The sequence below is a fragment of the Balaenoptera borealis genome, assembly GCF_965194805.1.
Source record: "Balaenoptera borealis genome assembly, chromosome: 2".
In the NCBI taxonomy this organism is placed as follows: Eukaryota; Metazoa; Chordata; class Mammalia; order Artiodactyla; family Balaenopteridae; genus Balaenoptera; species Balaenoptera borealis.
In genome coordinates, this window is record NC_138867.1 from 10,052,133 (window position 1) to 10,071,659 (window position 19,527).

Consider the following 19,527-nt stretch of genomic DNA (forward strand, 5'->3'; position numbering starts at 1 on the left):
GTTTTACTGTAAATGAGAAAAACGTAACCGAACTCCATGTTAGCTAATAAAAACATTTCACTTTGCTTCTACCATTATGTTTTTCTGATGCTCGTAAACCAAGTAATGAGTGTTTTAAAGTTTAAGAAGTATTTGGGCCATTATGAAGATCTAGCTTGCTAGTCAATTTGTCACGGAAAAAGAGTGTGCACGATCTCCCCATAAAGAGAAGTTATTGTTTCAGATGATGAGGTCTATAAAAAGCTCTCTCCATGCAAAATTCTGGTGTTTTACCTTCACATTTCTGCTTTTGTTTGTGCCATAAACGTTAAGGACACTTAAAAAATGCCACTAAATTTCAACAGTTGCTATAAAAACACATTCTTAGAACCCTAGCTTTTAGATGGTAATGCTGTCTGCATGAAATTTGATGCTGTTTCTGTGTCCTCAGTCAATCTTTTAATTGCTCAGTTGTTGTTTTTTTTTACTTAAATCACGCTTTTTTAAAGTAAGGATTTCTTTGTTTGGTTTTGGTACAACTTATTCTCGATCTTTAAAAAATTGTAACTATTTATCAGTGTTTGGCTTAATGACAATCTTCTCAAATCATTCCTATAGATTATCTATCTTTCCTTCCTACATATTCCCTTACCATTTAATATGGTACATTAATAAATTATACAAAAGATGATGATAACATGATTGACCTTTATGCATACTTGTGTATTTGTATTTTGATAAGAAAAATCTTATATAAGTATGTATATTTATAACTACACACAAATATGTCCTAACGGCCCTTTGCCCTGCCTGAGGACTATCCCATTTGTCTAGAGTTATCAGGAAAGCCAGTGTTTCCTATAAGTAAGTTTGACATTCTGAGACTCAAAATTCTACCTCAACCATTGGGATAAAAGTCTTTCTAAAATGCTTTGTCTTCTAAAGTTACTAGTAATAATTAAACATTTTGTGATAACAGAGGGTCAGCATTATGACCATCCGCGATTAGAATAAATGAAACAGCTGAAACATTGAATGGCCTCTGACATTTTTTTCTTTCTTGCATCTTTGTATTTACTTCTTCTAACTCTTCTATCTTTTCACTTTGCCGTCAGGGTATCCACCCTAACTTCTTAAGGCAGATCTGTGTGCCTGCTTACAAGAGTAACTCCTTGTATTTTTTAATTTGTTGCTTGAACTCTGATGAGGGCTGGGAAATCCGAGAGTCATAGTTGTTAAACTTTGTCTAAAGTACAGAACAGCTTTTGTGATGTTGATTTCAGCTGTTCCAGACCATTCTGCCTCTTTCTCAGTGGTCTCTATTAGTAATAGAAAAATTTACCAAATCAGTGCATCTGGATATGTGGGGATAAATGTCCTGAACTAATGTTCAGGGTTATGCACTGAAAACAGTCAGCAAGATGTTATTGCTAGAAAATATTGAGAATTTTTATCAGACTTCTTCCATAATTCTCACTGTATAACCCAAAGTAGGAGAGAATTTTTGAATATCAAAATAGTATAAATCAGTATAAAAAAATTAGTATAAAATAGTATAAACTATAAATTTATTGTTTTATTACTCTAAACACCTAAAGACCCAGACATATCTCAGCAGCTTGCCCAGCTGACCTGGCTACCTTGAGATACAGAGCCTGTGTCTTTAATTACCACTCTAAACAGCAAGTCCAACACTGCAGCAGGAATTGTGGAACTGGGCAATGATATCAAAATCTGCATCCTGAAAAGCACTGATGAGTCTGGAAACTGGAATGAAAATAGTTCTCCCAAAACTCCTCCTTTCTATCAATTTTAGATTGTACTGACTACATATTCCCATCTGAATCGAAGGACCAAATAAAGAATCATAAAGTGTGACCATTTGAGGATGGCCTGGTCACAATATGAGCTATTAACTGCTTAGTGACTGATAGATGTTTATAAATATAAAAGACTGTTATCCACAAGGAAGACATCTGGACATAGACACGAGTTCAGTTAAAAGCTCGTGTTTGAGCATTATTGCTCAGCCAAGCATAGAGCTGAGCAGTGGGGTACAAAGAAATAAATGGAACGGGTTTCTGCCCTTAGAAGCCTTATAGACCAGATTGTCTTCTAGAGGACATTCTTAGTAACTCAACAAGGACTCACATGAATAAATGAATGATTGGTGGCACTGATCCGTGAATGTGATGTTGAGATGTGGTACAGTCTTGGTATGTAACATATCTTTTTTCTCTGGCTGCTTTTAACATTATCTCTTTACTACTGATTTTGAGCAACTTGATTATAATGTAACGTGGTATAACTTTTCATGTTTCTCTTAGAGTTTCTTGAGTTGCTTAGATGTGTGAGTTTGCAGTTTTCAGTAAATTTGGAAAGTTTTCAACCATTATTTCTTCAAATAGTTTTTTCTGTTCTCTTCCTCCTTTCTCTCCTGTTTTGTTTGGTTCTCCATTTACACATACATCAGGCCACTTGAAGCTCACTGATGAACTGTCAATTTTTTTTTTTCTTTTTCCTCTGTGTTTCATTTTGTATAGTTTCCAGTTGCTATCTTTCAGTTCACTAATCTTTTCTTCTGCAATGTCTAATCTGCTGTTGATCCCATTCCATGTATTTTTCATTCCAGATGTTGTTTTCAACTCCAGAAGTTTTATTGGTATCTTTATAAATTTTCCATGTTTCCAGTTAACTTTTTCAGCACATGGAACATAGAGTTTAACTTTTAAAGCAAAGGTGGAAGTCTTACATTCAAAATCCTCTAGAGGTCAAAGACATTTCTCCATTTTTAACTTGTTCTTATAAAAACCTAAGTGTTTCTCAAGTAAAGCAATAATTCATTAAAAAAAAAATCAAGAGATGGCAAACTTGACTTGCCACCATCTAGATGGCTTTGCATTTCAGGTCAGACTCAGGCCTGGAACCCAGAGCTTCTCTTCCCATCCCCTTCTAATCCATCCTCCAAGGCCAGGGAGCTGGGTGGGGACTTGCAGCAACTTAGTGCTCTTGGGTATATACAGTGACAACCCCTTAGCCTACAACATCCTGCATCTTTGCATCTAGTGTTGCGACTGATCTGCATGATGTGGGGTGAAGCCGCCATGATCTCCTCCTCTGCTTAAAGACGATGCATCTGAGAAACACTGAGGCGCTTTAATTTTCCCAGGACCACAAAGCTTAGAAAAGTTAGAGCCTAGGTTTGAATTGTGATCTGAGTTGAAGCCTCCTAACTTTAGAGGGAAGTTAATGCTAAGGGCAAGTTCAAGGAAGTGACTTCCATTACTATCTCTTTCCTACTTATGCAAGGCTATACTCTGGCATTCTTCCTGGTGAGACTCTACTTTTGAAGCTTTTCTCTGGTTGAAAGCAAGAGACAAATTCACTTCAAGCCCAGCCCAAAGTGAATTCTTCAGGTACAACATTAGTGATGCCTTATGGGCAGGGAGGGAAAGGGATAATTATGTTCATTCCTAAGACTCTCAAGAGAAGAGGTGAGCCCGCCATGCATGAGTAAGTAGCCAGCTCCTGGGAAGTATCATCAGGGGCTGGGTCCCAAGAGCTGGGATGTCACATCCAAGAAAGAAAATGCTGCAGCTGACACTATAGCAATGGAAAGGAAGATGGCAGAGAGAGAAGTGACGGGAGGCAGGTGTTGGAAGGTATAATAAGAAGGGAATGTATTATTACACGATACTGAAGCCGATACGTGTGGTACCCATGGTACTGAGCTTCTGAGAGTTATCTGTAGCTATGTGTCTATATTAATACTGTTTTGAAGAAAATGAATGGTAAAGAAAAGAGTGATTTATGAATATCCCAAACCCCAGGCATTGATATTAAATGAATGAGGAATTGAAGGTGGAGGTCTTGATATTTCCCCTATATGCCCTCAGTTCTTCTAAGGGGTTACACTCTTTTGTGCGATAAGGCAAGTTAGCCCATGTAACTATTAGTGACCAAACTCAAGAATTCTTTGCTATCATGAATCCGTTTCTACCCACAAAGAAGGTCATGAAACATTTTTGGTGAGAACTGACCTGGAACAGTGTGTATTTGTAAAGACCCAGAGAAAAAGACCCTCCTAACCTCTTTCCCAATCATACAATTGCTTTACTGTAACCTTTTGCCAAAGGTAAGTATTTTCCTCTGTAATCCTGTAATTTAAAAATGCAAGAGGTTCTTTTCCTTTGGGGACAGGACCAGCTACAACATTACAGGATTCACAGGGGTTTTCGTATGACATGTTTGGGTATCAGCTCCCTTAACTGTCAATGACAGTGCTTTGAAAAGTCTCAACATGTCAGTCTCCCCTGAAAATGAAGTAGTTCAGCTACACAAATAGAACAGAAAGCATTCATAGCATCTTCAATGACTATACTTACATCTATTCCTCTGTGTTTTGTAGCGATCTTCAACGACCCCTGAGCCCTTAGGAAGAATTTTTAAAAGAAATACCTTTCTAAGTCCAACAGTTCAATGGAACTGGTCTTTCTCTAACACCCTTAGAAACTTTATTAGAATTGCACTTCTCAAAATTGGACTTCTCATATTTCCTAAGGACCTTCTCATCGTTCCAGATTTCTTTCTTATTGTAACAAACTCATCATACCTTCCAGCTCCCTGCAGCCAAGTTCTGCAGGGCGCCTGCCGCCCCTTCCAGCGTGTCTGCATTTGAGCACTCAGAGAGCAGTGTGAGGTAGGGTTTGACTATGGATGGGTGCCACAGCATCTGGATCCCTTTTGGTGGTTCTGCACAGTCTGGAAGAGGTCCTACTCCATCCCACTGGTGGAAGAGAAATGAGAGAGTAAACATCTTTAACATCTTTACACTTCCCAGTATTGCCTTTGGCAAACATCAAAGACAAAAACAAAAGCAGGGTGTCATGACATTTGGTGAGCATCTACTGTAGGTAGGATACTGCATCAGCAGTCCAAGGACCACCAAAAATGGGAGAGCCATTCCTGCCCACCGAGAGCTTATGATGGAGGGTGGAGGGGGTTGGAGCATGTACATAAATGAATGTAACTGGCAGTAGAATGGCTAAGCCCTCTGAGAACAATTCTAGCACACTGCTACAGGAAGAAGGGAGAAGAGATGGGTTAATTTTAATCGGTCAGGGTGGAAGAAAGCTAAACATCAAGGCACCATACTTTACAGTAAGCATACTATAGGCATAGCATAGTAGTTAGTAACTATCAGATGCCCTCACTTCTTATACACAAGTGTTAACTGTGATAAATTCCTATATCACTTGTAAAATACATATTCTGTCATTGCATCTATGGGCGTCAAACAAATGACAGAATGGACAAAGGAGAGAAAATTGTTACGGTTTATTACATACATTGACATGAGCTATAAGCAAATTTTGATCTTATAGAAATTCTGATGTTTGCTTTGAATTGAATCTAATAAATAACAGAATATGTAATTAAAAATTAATTACATATACATTTTAAATTATGGATTATATGCACAAAGGCATATCAGTAGAGCCTTAAAAATGATAGCTATGAAGATCATGTAGCAATTTAGACAAATGTTTATGATAAAAGTTAAATAAACAAAGCAGGATGCAAAGTAGTAGGGGGTTTGTGTTTGATTCCAAATAAAATGCATAGTAAAAAAATGTAATGATAATAAAAATTTATTAATAAAGTGTTTGTCTTTCATTTTTTTCTACCTTTCTAATTTTCTGTTTTATTATCCTTATAATTTAAAAAATATTAAAAGTTCCAATAATGATTCTGATCTTTGATCACACATAGCCTTATTCTTTCATTAAAAATAAAGGCAATGAGTATAATGAGGGTAGAAATAAAGTAATATGTGTAGAAAAAATATTCCCATATTCATTTTTGAGAAAAATCATAGTAAAACAAAAGAATTACTTTATAGTATCAGAGTGGGAATATTAAGTTATTTAACTGCTTATTTGTGTTTATTAATGATTGCTTAAAACATAATCTAAAAGACATATATATCAATACTAAGCTTTCTCACAGATATTTTATGTACATACATATATGTGCACCTGTGTACATATATATGTATGTGTACCTATGAAAACAAAATTGTATTTCAGTCACAAATAATTTCAAGAATTCTATCACTTATTTTCCAAAAGAAAAATTAAGTGCAGCGTTGGTGGTATAGTGGTGAGCATAGCTGCCTTCCAAAAGAAAAATTAAAAAGTCACGCCTTCTTTTTCTCAACTATGATACGGCTTAACTTAGTTCAAGGCTAAAGCTCAGAGATGAATGACATCCCATCGACGGGTGACGGCCATCCCATTAAAGGTCATTTTCATTCAGAGTGTCACTCTATCTCAACTTTATAACAAGGACACTCAATGTGGGGATCTTCCTGTTCTTTCAACCAAAGCCACTTCTAAACCCTTCAAAGCGGACTTTGCACCTGTACACAGCCTATCAATAAAACCAGTCCATCTCTTTTAAATACATAACAAAACAAAATTGAAAGAGTCAACTTGTCACATTGCTCCTGCTTCATTATTTGAGACTGGCTCACTGCACCAGATAGAACGAGAGCACTAGGCAAAGATAACAGCCCTTTTGTAGATTTGATGACTTTGATGACGAAACAGGAGTGATATTGTCTTCTCAAAGGAAACCAGCTGGGGGTATTGAATCTCTCAGCTAGCTAGTGCAACAGGAAATGCAAAATTATTTCTTTATTTTTTTCATTTTGTTATCTCCTTAATACTTTTAAGCTATCATTTTCATATAAAGATTTAGATTTCATATAAAGATTTAGAACTCAGCATGGATGGAATTTCCCTCTCATGTAAGAGCCAACATAACAGCATGAGGTATAGAGAAGTTTTATTTGCATGCTCATTACAACATGTGACAGACAAACTGTAAAAAGAGCAAAGGAAAAAAAAAGCTGTGTTATCATTTGCTGGGTTTTATCTGGTTCTTTTTTTCTAACTTCTGGGCAAATAAAACAGGACAAATGGCTAAATCCGTAGACAATTTTCTTCCGTTCTGACATGTGATCTATGTAGCTCTTAAATACCTTTTATTACAATCCTTTCTTAGTGGCTACAGAGAGAATCTGAAGGAAATAAAAGGAAAACTGATGTGAATATGGATAGCCTTTGACGGCAACAAAAGAAGTTCAAAGGGGATTCTCTGCTGTTTCAGAACGCTGATGGCACCCTGGCACATCGACACAGAAGATAAAGAACTATTTCAAAGCCAGTCAGTGTATCCTGCCTTCATCTGGGTATTTTATTCAAACTTTTATTGAGTTAATAGGGAAAGAAGTATCTATCAACTGTCCATTAAAAAAATAGATTTTCATCACCTATAAAAGACCGGAAGTCTTTTTAAAAGTTGTGCTAACACACTTGAGGTCATGTCGCCTAGCCAATCAATACCAACAGGACTACAGGGCAATGGTGACATCAGGATCAGACTGAAGTTGTGAAACAGTTCTGCACGTGAAAACGTTTAATGCCAACCTTCTTCTAGAGCGAGGATCCACGAGAAATCAAGGGATATGCAACTCTTTTACCAAAAAAATGGAAACACATCATTTATAAATTTAAATACAAGATGAATTTATCCTAAAATTTCTTCAAAACTGCCACATGGCTTGAAGGCATGCAGTGGCTAAATCTTTAACACAGTCAAAACACTGATCACCCAGCTATTTAGTCCTAAGAACACAGAACTTAAATTTATAAATAAGCCTTATGCAAACTGTATTTGTTTTTGACTGTACCTTGAGGGCATATTACCAAAAATTTTCTAAGAAGAACTTGAAATATGAAAATAATATATAAAGAAACAAAATGTTGCCAGGTCAGGAGGGAAAACTTTCTATGTGATAGAGACAAAGCACAACCAACGAAGTATTTCCAGGAAACCAACAGGGGCAAAGCTAGCAGAGTATTTTTTTATTATATTGGCTGCATTATTGCCAAGTTGTGACATATAAACACACACACATACACGCAGAAGTGTGTGTGTGTGTGTTTATATGTCTTCATTTATCAGGTTTAAGTTTAAAAATCAAACAGAAATTAGACAAAGGGAAAGCAAAAGAAAAAGGAGAAAGGCATTTGTGGTTTTAAAAAGTTTTCTTCCAGCACAGGGGAAATGTTGAGTGGAAATATCCCTTCCTCCTCATAGTTTTACTACTTAGGCTTGAGAGTTAAATAAATGTTCCTTAATTTTAGGCACATTTAAAATTTTATCTGCTATATTTTAAAGAATAAAACTTGCAAAAGTTCTATCTGTTCTTGATTCTTAAAGTTAGTACTTAAGTGTTCAAATTATACTTTATGCAGGTCATTCATGTTATTAAATAGGAAAAAACCCTGATAATCTCTAGCATTAAAGCTCCTCTTATTCATTGTCTTATTTATAGGAATTGAGAATTTACAAATATACTTCAAGTTTAAGAAATTAAGGATTGAGTGGGTTATATCAGAGTATTTTAGATTTTCTCCACAGATAATACTTTGGATTGGGACTTCCCTGGTGGCGCAGTGGTTAAGAATCCGCCTGCCAATGCAGGGGACACAGGTTCGAGCCTTGGACCGGGAAGATCCCACATGTCGCGGAGCAACTAAGCTCATGCGCCCCACTACTGAGCCTGCACTCTAGAGCCCGCGAGCCACAACTACTGAAGCCCACACACCTAGAGCCCATGCTCCGCAACAAGAGAAGCCACCACAATGAGAAGCCCACGCACCGCAATGAAGAGTAGCCCCTGCTCGCCACAACTAGAGAGAGCCCACATGCAGCAACGAAGACCCAACACATCCAAAAATAAATAAAAAAACAAAAAACAAAAAGCAAAACCTTTGGATTGAATGTTCGTGTCCCACCCAAATTCATATGTTAAAGCCTAACCCTTAATGTGATGGTATTTAAAGGTGAGGCCTTTGGGAGGTAATTGGGTTTAGATGAGGTCATGAGCGGTGGGGCCCCTATGACGGGATTAGTATCCTGATAGATGAAGGGGCCAGAGCTTTCTCTCTGCCATGTAAGGACACAGCAAGAAGATGGCCATCTGTGAATCAGGAAAGAGGCTCTCAATAGACACCGAATCTGCTGGCCCCTTGGACCTCCAGCTTCCAGAACCGTGAGAAAGAAATGTCTGTTGTGTAAGCCACCTGGTCTAGGGCATTTTGTTACAGCAGCCCGAGCTGAGCAAGACAGAAGTCACAGTAAGCACTAAGAAAGTTTGGTGTCAGTGTTACGAGGACCCTCCAGCTACATCCTGGCTGTCCTGCCCTGGAATCTCTTTTGGGGACACGCTGGCAGCAAAGAAGGAGTGAGTAAGGCAGGATTATGCTGACAGTAGATCACAGAACAAACCAATAGACTGACTTGTCATCCCAAGTAGCACCACATTCCCTAACATATTATCAGCACTTTTGTTTTTCAGTTATATATATATATTTTTTTTCAGCTATATATATATATGTATATTTATCAGACTATTTTCCATTATAGGTTATTACAAGATATTGAACATGGTTCCCTGTGTTATATAGTAAATTCTTATTGCTTATCTATTTTACTTGTAGTATTGATAGTTGGAACCTGTCAATCCCATACTCCTAATTTATCCCTCTCCTCCTTACCCCTTTGGTAACCATAAGTTTGTTTTCTATGTCTGTGAGTCTATTTCTGTTTTGTAAATAAGTTCATTTGTATCATTTTTTTAAGATTCCACATATAAGCGATATCATATGATATTGGTCTTTCTCTGACTTACTTCACTCAGTATGACAAACTCTAGGTCCATCCATGTTGCTGCAAATGGCATCATTTCATTCTTTTTTATATATCAGTACTTTGCTTGACTGGCTTTAAATGCATGACTGCGCAACTAATATCAATAAAACAAATGAGCGAACAGTTTATATCATTCACTATCCAAAACTGTTAGAATTGAAAATATGTATTCTCTCTCCAAGAAGGTAGTGCTCAAACATTTTTAAAAAGGAAGAGAATAAGATGCTCCCATGTTAGAAGCCAAGGGTCTGCTGAAATCTGGACACAGTGGTTTTTGATGTGGTCATGGTCAGGGAAGGAGATACACACTGGCCATTGACTGTAAGGAATGCCTGCTTAGGAAGAAAATCACACACCTGTGGGAATGGGCTCAACGTGTGGGTTTTTTAAAAAAGCCTTTCTTTAGACTGGCTTTTAATACTTTTACTTCTCCTTAGGGCTTAAATTCTATTTTAAAGATTTCTCTCTTAGCTGGTTTGAGGATGGAATCATGGAAGCTGTTTGCTCCTTATACGAAAAGAGAGGACTGACTTAGGGATAAAAATCAGAAAGTTCAGGGACTTCCCTGGAGGTCCAGTGGACTGTGTGCTTTCAATGCAGGGGGTGTGGGTTCGATCCCTGGTCGGGGAACTAAGATCCCACATGCTGTGTGGTACCGTAAAAAAAAAAAAAAAATCAGAAAGTTCAAAAACCAGAAAGTAAAGATGTGTGTACACTTTACAAAGAGACTGTGTAAATGGATTCTTTAGGGGATGGTGGCTCACGAGATTAATTATTACATTCATAAAAGCCCCTACTGAATGAGAAGAATTAACGAGGGAATTTCAGCCCCTCCCTCTGAAGGAGCTTACAACTACCCCAGTTTCTACTTCCAAGGCACCGGGCTAGGTACCATGGACATGCTAACAAGACGTTCTCGCCTACATGGAAGAAGGATTTACATTCTGGGAGGAGCGCTGCTAAAATACACAGCTCCTACTGTCGCATATGTCACAGCCATTCCAGTCTGCGTACGGAAAAGAGCTTTCGCTGCTGTATCTTTGGAACACAAATAGAAAAGGCCTCTTCACCAGTGGAAGGCATCTCTAGTGCCTAAATTTCTCTACCAATGACAGAGAATGACAGTCAGTATATGTGCAGGCTCATTTCTCTTTTAAAGGGATTTCAGTGACACAAATGGGCCAGAGGTACTGCAAGGGAAAGGGAGTGGATGTGCAGTGACAGGAAAACAGTCTGATGTTAAAATCCCACTCTTGCCTCCCCGCTGAAGTTACACATCACAGAGTGTAGGAAGAGAAGATGTCTAAAATGGTAAACTGTCAGGGAATGTTCCTTCATGCAGGGTTTGGGTAAATTAGGCTGCAACCTAAACACAGTCCATCCACTGTTGGCCACTTTTGCTTGATTAGGTTTGAACAGCAGTTACTAACTGATTTTTGCCCTGACCGTGTTTCATCATTACTTTCAGCTAATGGGGGGAGGGGAGGAGGAAAAGGAGGAGGGCAAGGGAATGGAAGTATTGGTTATTAAAAAAAAAAAACTCCAAGCCACTGTCAAAAGCCAAAAGAGAAAGGATTTTTGTGTTGACACTTGGGAATTTGGAAGGAAAGGGTAGCTCGGGCGTCTGACTTCCCCTGGGAGCTGTTCAGAAGATGTCGACTACAGAGAGGCTGGACCTACGGAAAGAGAGGACAGAGGTGATGGCCAGTGACTTGTATTCATGTGGTACACGTGTCTCCAGGCTCTCCTTGCAAAAGATACAGGGAACTTTGCATTTGAGAGATTAGAAACCTGTCTTAAAGGTGAGGTTGGCTATGGTGTTTTCCAAACAAGGCTTCAGAACAAAAGACCTTCAGGGACAGCCTTGCTGACTCACCTCCGTGCCTGTGTGGGCCCGCACCCCTCAGGAGAAGGCGGGAGGGAGGCGGGTGATGCTGCCAGCTCCAGAGATTGGCACAAGGCGGCCACTGGGTTGTGACCACAGAGGAGTGTTATCAAGGCTGGTCTACATCACCAGGCTCGCCTGCCGCTTCCCCAAGTCATCCTGATGGAACCAACTGCAACACCAGTAATGCTCACCTAGAATTCTCTCTGCTCCTAACTTCTCATCCACATCTAGGGAAACCTGGGCTATGACCCACCCCACTACCTGCTTTGTCCAGGGACTCTGTCCCTGACTCGCCAACTTCCTTGAGGTAGTCCTGTAGTCTTGTTTGTTTATATCTTTGGTGATACATCCCTCAAAGACAGTCTATCTAATACAGTGGTTTTCAACTGGAGTGATTTTAACACCCAAGGGGACAATTGACAATGTCTGGAGACAGTTTTGGTTGTCACAACTAGGGAAAGCAGTGCTATTGATTGGTGTCTACTGGGTAGAAGCCAGGGATGCTGATAAACATCCCACAATGCCCAGGACAGCCCTACAGCAGGGAATTACCCGACTCCAAATGTCAACAGTGCCAAGGTTGAGAAACCCAGGTCTAGTCTGTAAGACACAGACTATTGACTGATGGCGTGGAGTAGTGAATGGTAAAATGTAAACACAAACTAAATGAGACACCAAAAATTGAGCGTTAAGTCTGTAAACCCACTGAAAGTGGAAAAGCAGCATTTCTAGGTGATGGGATAAATTTTACATGAGAGGTACAGAAGAAGGAGAAGCATCTCACTCATTCACAGGGAGTGGCAAAGGACAGTCACCACACAAAAATGTGCAGCCGTGATCTTTGTGGGCGCAGGCGATTTATTGCTTTGAGGACATGAAATAGCATGTCTTGAGTCACCAAGCTCCTGGCATATGGTGAGGTGACGGCAGAGCGAGACTACACTGCTACCAGCCGTGAGGGCTGAGCGGCAGCTGAAATCAGCAGATGGTTAGAAAGGAACTGGTATTAAGCCACAAACGAGAAAGTATGGTTACTAATAAGGAAACGGAAACTGCCTGGAAGAAAGAAAAACAACCTGTGATATTAGGAAACGAGGACTTCAAAGCATCAAGAACGTCACAAAGGGGCAGATCCATCAGGTGATAATAAAGCAAATCAAAATGTACTCACACTGTCTGTCACTGGCATCCAGAGTGATTAAGACAAATTTTGGCTACGTAGCCAGAGCCTTAAAAGCATTCTTTGTAAAAGTAAAACTAGATGTTTTACTTTTAAGAATTTATCCTTGAGAAGTGATTAAGGGTATAGGCGAGATTTAACTACACAGATGTTTATTGCAGTTTATGTTAGTTAAAATTTGGGAGCAACCTAATTTTCTGATCATCGGGGACTGGTTCATGCAACACGGCAGACCCCTACAATGGAATTCTTGGTAGCCCTTCCATATTCTGGTGTAGATGACTCTTTACTGGCAAGGAGAGAGGTCATGAAGAGCCAAGTGATAAAGTGTCTACAACAGCCTGCAGAGCAAGGCAGGGTGGGTGCTGCACCCACACCTGTCCTTCCCTTCAGTGGTGTGCCAGTCACCTGGCTGCAGGTAATCGGGGGCTACACTGTCTGCAGAGAATTTGCAAACAGCAAAATGGATAAAAGTTGGTCTTTCTTATTAGCACGTGCAGACAATTCTAAACAATTTCAATGATAAAATATCCCTCCTTACCGAGGTAGAGAACTCCTACTGCACCTCCTTAGTATGCCACTGTACCCCTTTTCCCTTTGGTTAAGAGAATGCCCAAGGTTCACCTAGGGTCACAGTTGCCCCACAAAAATACTACACATCCCAGTCACCCCTGCAACTCAGGTGCTAATGTGTCCCATCCAGAAGGAGAGGGTGTAGGCAACAGTGATGTGTGTGACGTTCAGCGGGGGCAGTTCTAGAGGAAAGGGTACTCCCCTCTGTCTTCTTGGCTCCATTTCTGCTCCTGGACTCTGGATACAGAGCCATCTTTGGACCATGAGGAGGAGGGCAGCATCCTAAAGAGGCGAGCATGGCAGATCTAAGGAGCCTCCGGAGATTCTGCAGACCAGAGCCGCCAGCAGTGCCGACTTTTAACATTAGCGGGAAATACACTTGTCTTCTCTAAGTCACTATGAACTTGGCTGTCTGATGTGGTAGGATGTGTCTTAACTCACACTCCAACCAATATTGTATAATTGTATTTTGAAAGGTTAAACAAAGCTATGCATAAATACAGAGAGAAAGAGATCAGAAAGGATTAGAGGCCCAGGTATACATTTTTATTGTGGCTCACACTAGAAGGGAAGATGATGGGGATGTGTGCATTATTTTCTTCTTGTAGCTTATTGCTATTTTACTCATATATTATTTACATATTACGTGTGCATGTATTTATTAATATAAATATCTATAAAAATTTTGAAGTTATTTAAAATATTTTTATAGCTATAATATTTTTACTTATAATTAATACATATTTTGTCTCAAGGAGAAACTTATTTAAAATTTAAGTAAGTTTAAAATTCAAATCTGCAATGTACTGATTTAAACTAGCAATAAAATTCATTTTTGTGCTTTGGGACATTGATTGCTATTTATTCTCAGAGTCCCACTTCTGGACCAACAGCATCCATGGGACACAGTGGGCTATGTGTGAGTCTCTTGAGGAGGCCCCCAATACAAAGTCCTGAAACTCCAAGGAAACTTTTCAGGGGATGGGATTTCATGGCATCTAATCCCATTTATGTATGTCACACACTGACATCTTCAGAACTAAGCATCTTTTAGTCTGGTGTGATCAAAGTACTGCTTCTCCAGGGGTACTCTGAGATACATGCATCTACACTTGTTGACATGAACTGCAAGTTCTCAGATGATTATCATGACCTAGAATGTTCATTAGGTTTGCTGGTGATCGCAGAGTCAGAAGGTAATAAAATGCAGCACTGCCATGAGAAGCTGAGGAACAGCCTGAACCACAAATGGAAAGAGAAGGGCTATGCCGTGCTCCTGGCTCACAGCAGCCCTGGGAAGCCAAGTGTCCCAAGAAGACAATGGATGAGGCTGGGACCACCAACTGGCAATAACCTCACAGCAAGAGCTAGAGGCCCTAGTGGACCACAGCTGGACCGCCATTCAGCACAGCTGGTGCTGGGCCTTGGGCTAGATGTCAAAGATGGAAAGAAGACCCACACAGTCTTGCCCCTCAGAAAATTCTCCCTCTAGGAGATCAACTGCTGTATGTGACTGATAATGTGATGAGCACTGGAGGAGAAGTTTAAATAAGGCCATGCAGGGCTTCCCTGGTGGCGCAGTGGTCAAGAGTCTGCCTGCCAATGCAGGGGACACGAGTTCGAGCCCTGGTCTGGGAGGATCCCACATGCCGCGGAGCAACTGGGCCCGTGAGCCACAACTACTAAGTCTGCGCGTCTGGAGCCTGTGCTCTGCAACAAGAGAGGCCGCGATAGTGAGAGGCTCGTGCACTGCGATGAAGAGTGGCCCCCGCTCGCCGCAACTAGAGAAAGCCCTTGCACAGAAACGAAGACCCAACAAAGCCAAAAATAAATAAATAAATAAATTTATAAATAAGACCATGCAGATGCAGATTAGAGAAGGATTCACTTTTTACTTGGGAGAACTCTTGAAAGGGTGGAGGTGATGTATTTACTTGGTTTTGAAGGATAATTCTCCAAGGAGTGGAAGAAGGGAAGGGGAACGCTGGACAGAGAAGCAGCGTGAGCAGAAGTGAGGAGTTGGCCTGCGGGATGCTGGGATGGGCGGGGAAAGTGTGCAGGGTAAAGGCCTTGAGCTTCTGCGAAGACATGTCTATAGTCATGGAAGAAATTAAGGGGCCTTAAAGGTTTTACACGGAAGCCCAATACTATTGCTTTTGTGGATAAGATATCATGCTGATATCTTAAGTGAAACTTCCCACAATCTATGCATTTGGCATCAACCACCTAGAAAAGAGATGAGAAAGAGTAATAATACTTCTCTTAAATTGATCCCAGCTCACTAAACAAAGATTATCAGGAGAGAGAGAAAGTTGATCATATAAAAATGCTGGATCAGAATCATCTTTGAATTCTGATAGGTTTACATCCTCACCCATGTGGATATATAAATATCCCTGTGAACTAAAAAATTCAGAGGTGATTCAAGCAGAAGAGAGATTTTTGAACTCTAGGGGATCTTGCTTGTTTTACTTCTGTTTTTCTCTGCGGGTTTCTCTGTACACAGTCAAGTTCACACGGAGTAGGTCTTGAAGGCCCAGGTCTGCTCGGGCCATCAGCCAGCGGTACCCTGTGACCTCTAATCCATGTTTGAGCACCACTGACCCCGGACACCATCGCAGGAACCCTGGCCACATCCCAAATCGAAAAACAAACAAAAATGCTTATTTCTACAAAGGGTGGGAAAGCAGATAAATCAATTTTGTCTACTGCTATTTCCCTGGACCTCAGTCTTTGGATTGCCACCCCTGCCCTGCTCTGCCAGGCTGCTGGCACAAAGCCCTGCCAGCGGCGGTGAGGACCATGCCGGGTGAGATATGCCTCTTGGCACATGACATGTAGACTGCTTTGACGGAGGGTCTAATTGAAAAGAGCTACTAGAGAAACCAGTCATTTCTTATAATTGAGCGATAGGCACTGAGCACAAAGTCAGAAATTAATGAATTTGCAAGGTCCTTTTCGACCAGAATACGATGCATAGAAGTGTCCAATACAGCCACACACAGGGGCTTACATCTGATGGTTCTGTATCATATATTTTCTTGAATTATCCCTATCAAGTATCTAAAAGAAAAAAGTTTCCAAGATTTTTATTGTAACTAAATCTGACCTGCAAAGTATAGTATTTTCCAAAGGTACAGAATACCAATGCCCAAGGTGAAAGTCAACATAAATTTCTGGAATTCAGCAAGTGACAGAGTCAATCACTAAACCAATATTATGATTTTCATCACTTTTGCTTCCTGGTAAAATCTCTGGCTCCTCTGTCCTGGGAAGGATCTGCCATGGATTAGATAACTTTTCATTTTATCTTATTACTTTCTCTGAGGCAACTCAAATTTAAGAGAAAAAAACATATACATTTGCATAAACAAACACTGATTTGGTCAGTTAGTTCCTTTTTGAATATTATTTTAAAATAATATTTGAAAAGATTACAATTGTAATGCCCGTTGTAGAAAATTTACAAATACATATAAGAAGAATCAGTCACTATCTTCTATCATCTTTGATGTACTGCACTTTTTCTAAAAAAACATATTTTTTGTACATGCATATATTTTGTATTTGCATATGACACATATTTTACTAAACTGGTCAGGTTGTATCTGCATTGTATCTATATCTATATACCTCTTTCTTCATTTCACTTTGCATTATACACTTTCTATAATCACTACCTATTCTTTAAAAAGACTGACTTTATGAGCAGTAGAGATTCCAGGGGATGTATTATATCTGACCATTTTTATAGCTGCAAACCTAGAGCTCCATCTGTTTACATCCTCATTAAGCTTGATACTGAATTTCCTGGCACTTCAAAATATTTTTGTATTATGTAGGAGAACAGTTTGAAAACATTTTTAAAAACTATCATTTGGTTGAAATAACTTTGAAGCTTCTTTATAAACAACAAATTTCCATTGTATTTTAACTTACGGTGGTTTCAGCAAAACATTCTTAAAGAAATTCCTTTTTTTCTCCCTTAAAAGAATATTGTAAGAAGAAAAATGGAACAGACTGTACACATTTTCATTTAGATTTCAGGCAAAAATCATAAGATTCTACTCATCATTTTAGCTGACTGAACTTAGAAGAGAGCTCACTGACGTCATAAATTATGGTTTGAAGTACAGCGTTCTGAGGTGGAATATCGCTCACCAGGAGGTTTCATGGAAGCAGCTAACACCTTGGAAGAAGGGCTTTCTATCTTGGGGTGATGTCCATGAATGTTCTCTTCTGACCCCTGGCTTCTCTGGACCCAATCAACTCCTAATCTCACCTGTCGTTTGAAAGACCTCAAGCCACGTGAGCACACCTTGGCATAGTTGGGGAAAGGGTTCAGTGTCAGGGTAGAATCTTACGAAAGGAGACACCAGGGCCAGGCACAGAAGCCATCAGAAGGGTGTGCTTCAAAATCTAAGCCATAGACTAAAGAGAAAACCATGAAATCAGAGTGAATTTAACCTCAGTTTAAAATTTTTTTCTTTCTTTTCTTTCTTCCTCCCTCCCTCTTTCTCTCTTTCTTTCTTTCATTCTGCCTGCCAAGGTTAATGTCATATGAATGGACTTCCACAAATCTGATTTCCAAAGTTGCCTGGGCCCATCCCAGAGGTTCTGAATCGTTAGGTTGTAGGTGATTTTGGTCACAGGGCAGACTGTAAAGCACCATATTCTTGCCCATAGGCTTTTCTTCCTTTCAACTTTACTGAGCTTGCTTTCCAGGGTAAAGCAGTGTAGGCACTGGGCCCCACGGTACACGATACCACAAAAGGAAACCATGAGAAGAACCCATGTACCTTTGTTAGGCCATCTTTAACTTATTTGATATTGAAAAATATTCAGAACCCATAATAGTTCGGCGCCCTTAAGTACCAGGTAGGATAACTGAAGTGTGTGACATCACTTAGTATAATACTTGGCACGTGGCAGGTGCTGGCTAACCACCGCATCCCCCCTGGTAGGAGGGTTCTAAGAGGCAGAATTAAGAACCATGGCCCAATCCTCCCAGAAGGCTCCTCCAATTCAGGGGGAGATGGAAGACACAGAGTACTGATCCAGGACAGGAGAAAAAGCAGGGCTGGGGATTTCTTTCTCAGAGTGGAAGGTCACTGTCAAAGAGGCAATGAGCCTGTACCTCCTAAATTATAGGCGTGTTTAAGCTGGAACACGCAGATCCAGAAGCTGTAGAAAGACCTGGAGCCTCAGGGGCTACAAACAGCTTGAGAACTGTAACGTACAAAAATTCTAACACTGACACATTCAGGTTAAATGTAGGAATTATGTTTAAGGACACATTCCCATTAATCCTTACCGTGAAGAAAATAGTTCCTTTAACCCTCGCTCGGAGTTAAACTATTCCAAAAATAGTTTAGAAAATAGTGTGCTGTGATCTAAACAGATACTTTTGCAAATTTATTTTGAATTAAAACCCTGGCAAGAGAGCATGTTGGGGATTCTGTCCCACTTTCTCAGCCATCCACTCCTGAGGACAGTCAGATCTTGGGTTTATGGGACCCTCAGCAGCTGGAGGTACGACCATAGCGTCCAGGGCAAGGCTGGAGGTATAACCACAGTGTCAGGGGAAGGCTGGGAACATGACCACAGTGTCCGGAGGAGACGGGAAGATCTCAGTGGCAGGGGTTTCTGGCAGCCGCAGGACGGGCACTTTTTCTCATTACTCCCTTACCTGGGGGCCTGGTGGGGGAGGGGTTCTACCTCCCAGAGGCTCCCGAGGGGCAGGGCTGGAGGCTGTTGTGTTTTTGCCAAGGCTGAGAATCCCAGCCTGTGGGCCTTCACTTCACTGTAGGGCAACCGACAGCTGCTGGAGGAAAGTCCGTTCCATTTTGAAGAGGCCTCTCCAGCCGGACAGCTATCTGGAGTAATCGGAATTGTCCCCCAAGGCCAAGCTTCTAATGTCATTCTGTTGGGAGGGCTGTGAATTACTCCGTTTTCCAACAGTAAGTGCAAGATTACATATCCAAAAGTTCCCAAATGACCTATACAATACATGTTGGATTTCTGCGCCTCTCTCCTCAGCTTCCCTTCTTAGACCACACCTATCCTGTGCAACTGTACCACCTGCAAGGCACCCGCCTGGCCCCCGCAAGGACCGCAGTAAATG

At 40.4% G+C, this 19,527-nt stretch overlaps 1 protein-coding gene across 1 annotated transcript in view; it reads right to left on the minus strand.

Annotated features, from left to right (window-relative positions):
* Positions 1-19,527, minus strand: part of CTNND2 (catenin delta 2) — a 942,908-nt gene that overhangs the window by 116,451 nt on the left and 806,930 nt on the right. The window contains 1 exon segment of the mRNA XM_082382599.1: positions 4,592-4,765. Within this exon segment, the coding sequence (XP_082238725.1) occupies positions 4,592-4,765 (174 nt within the window).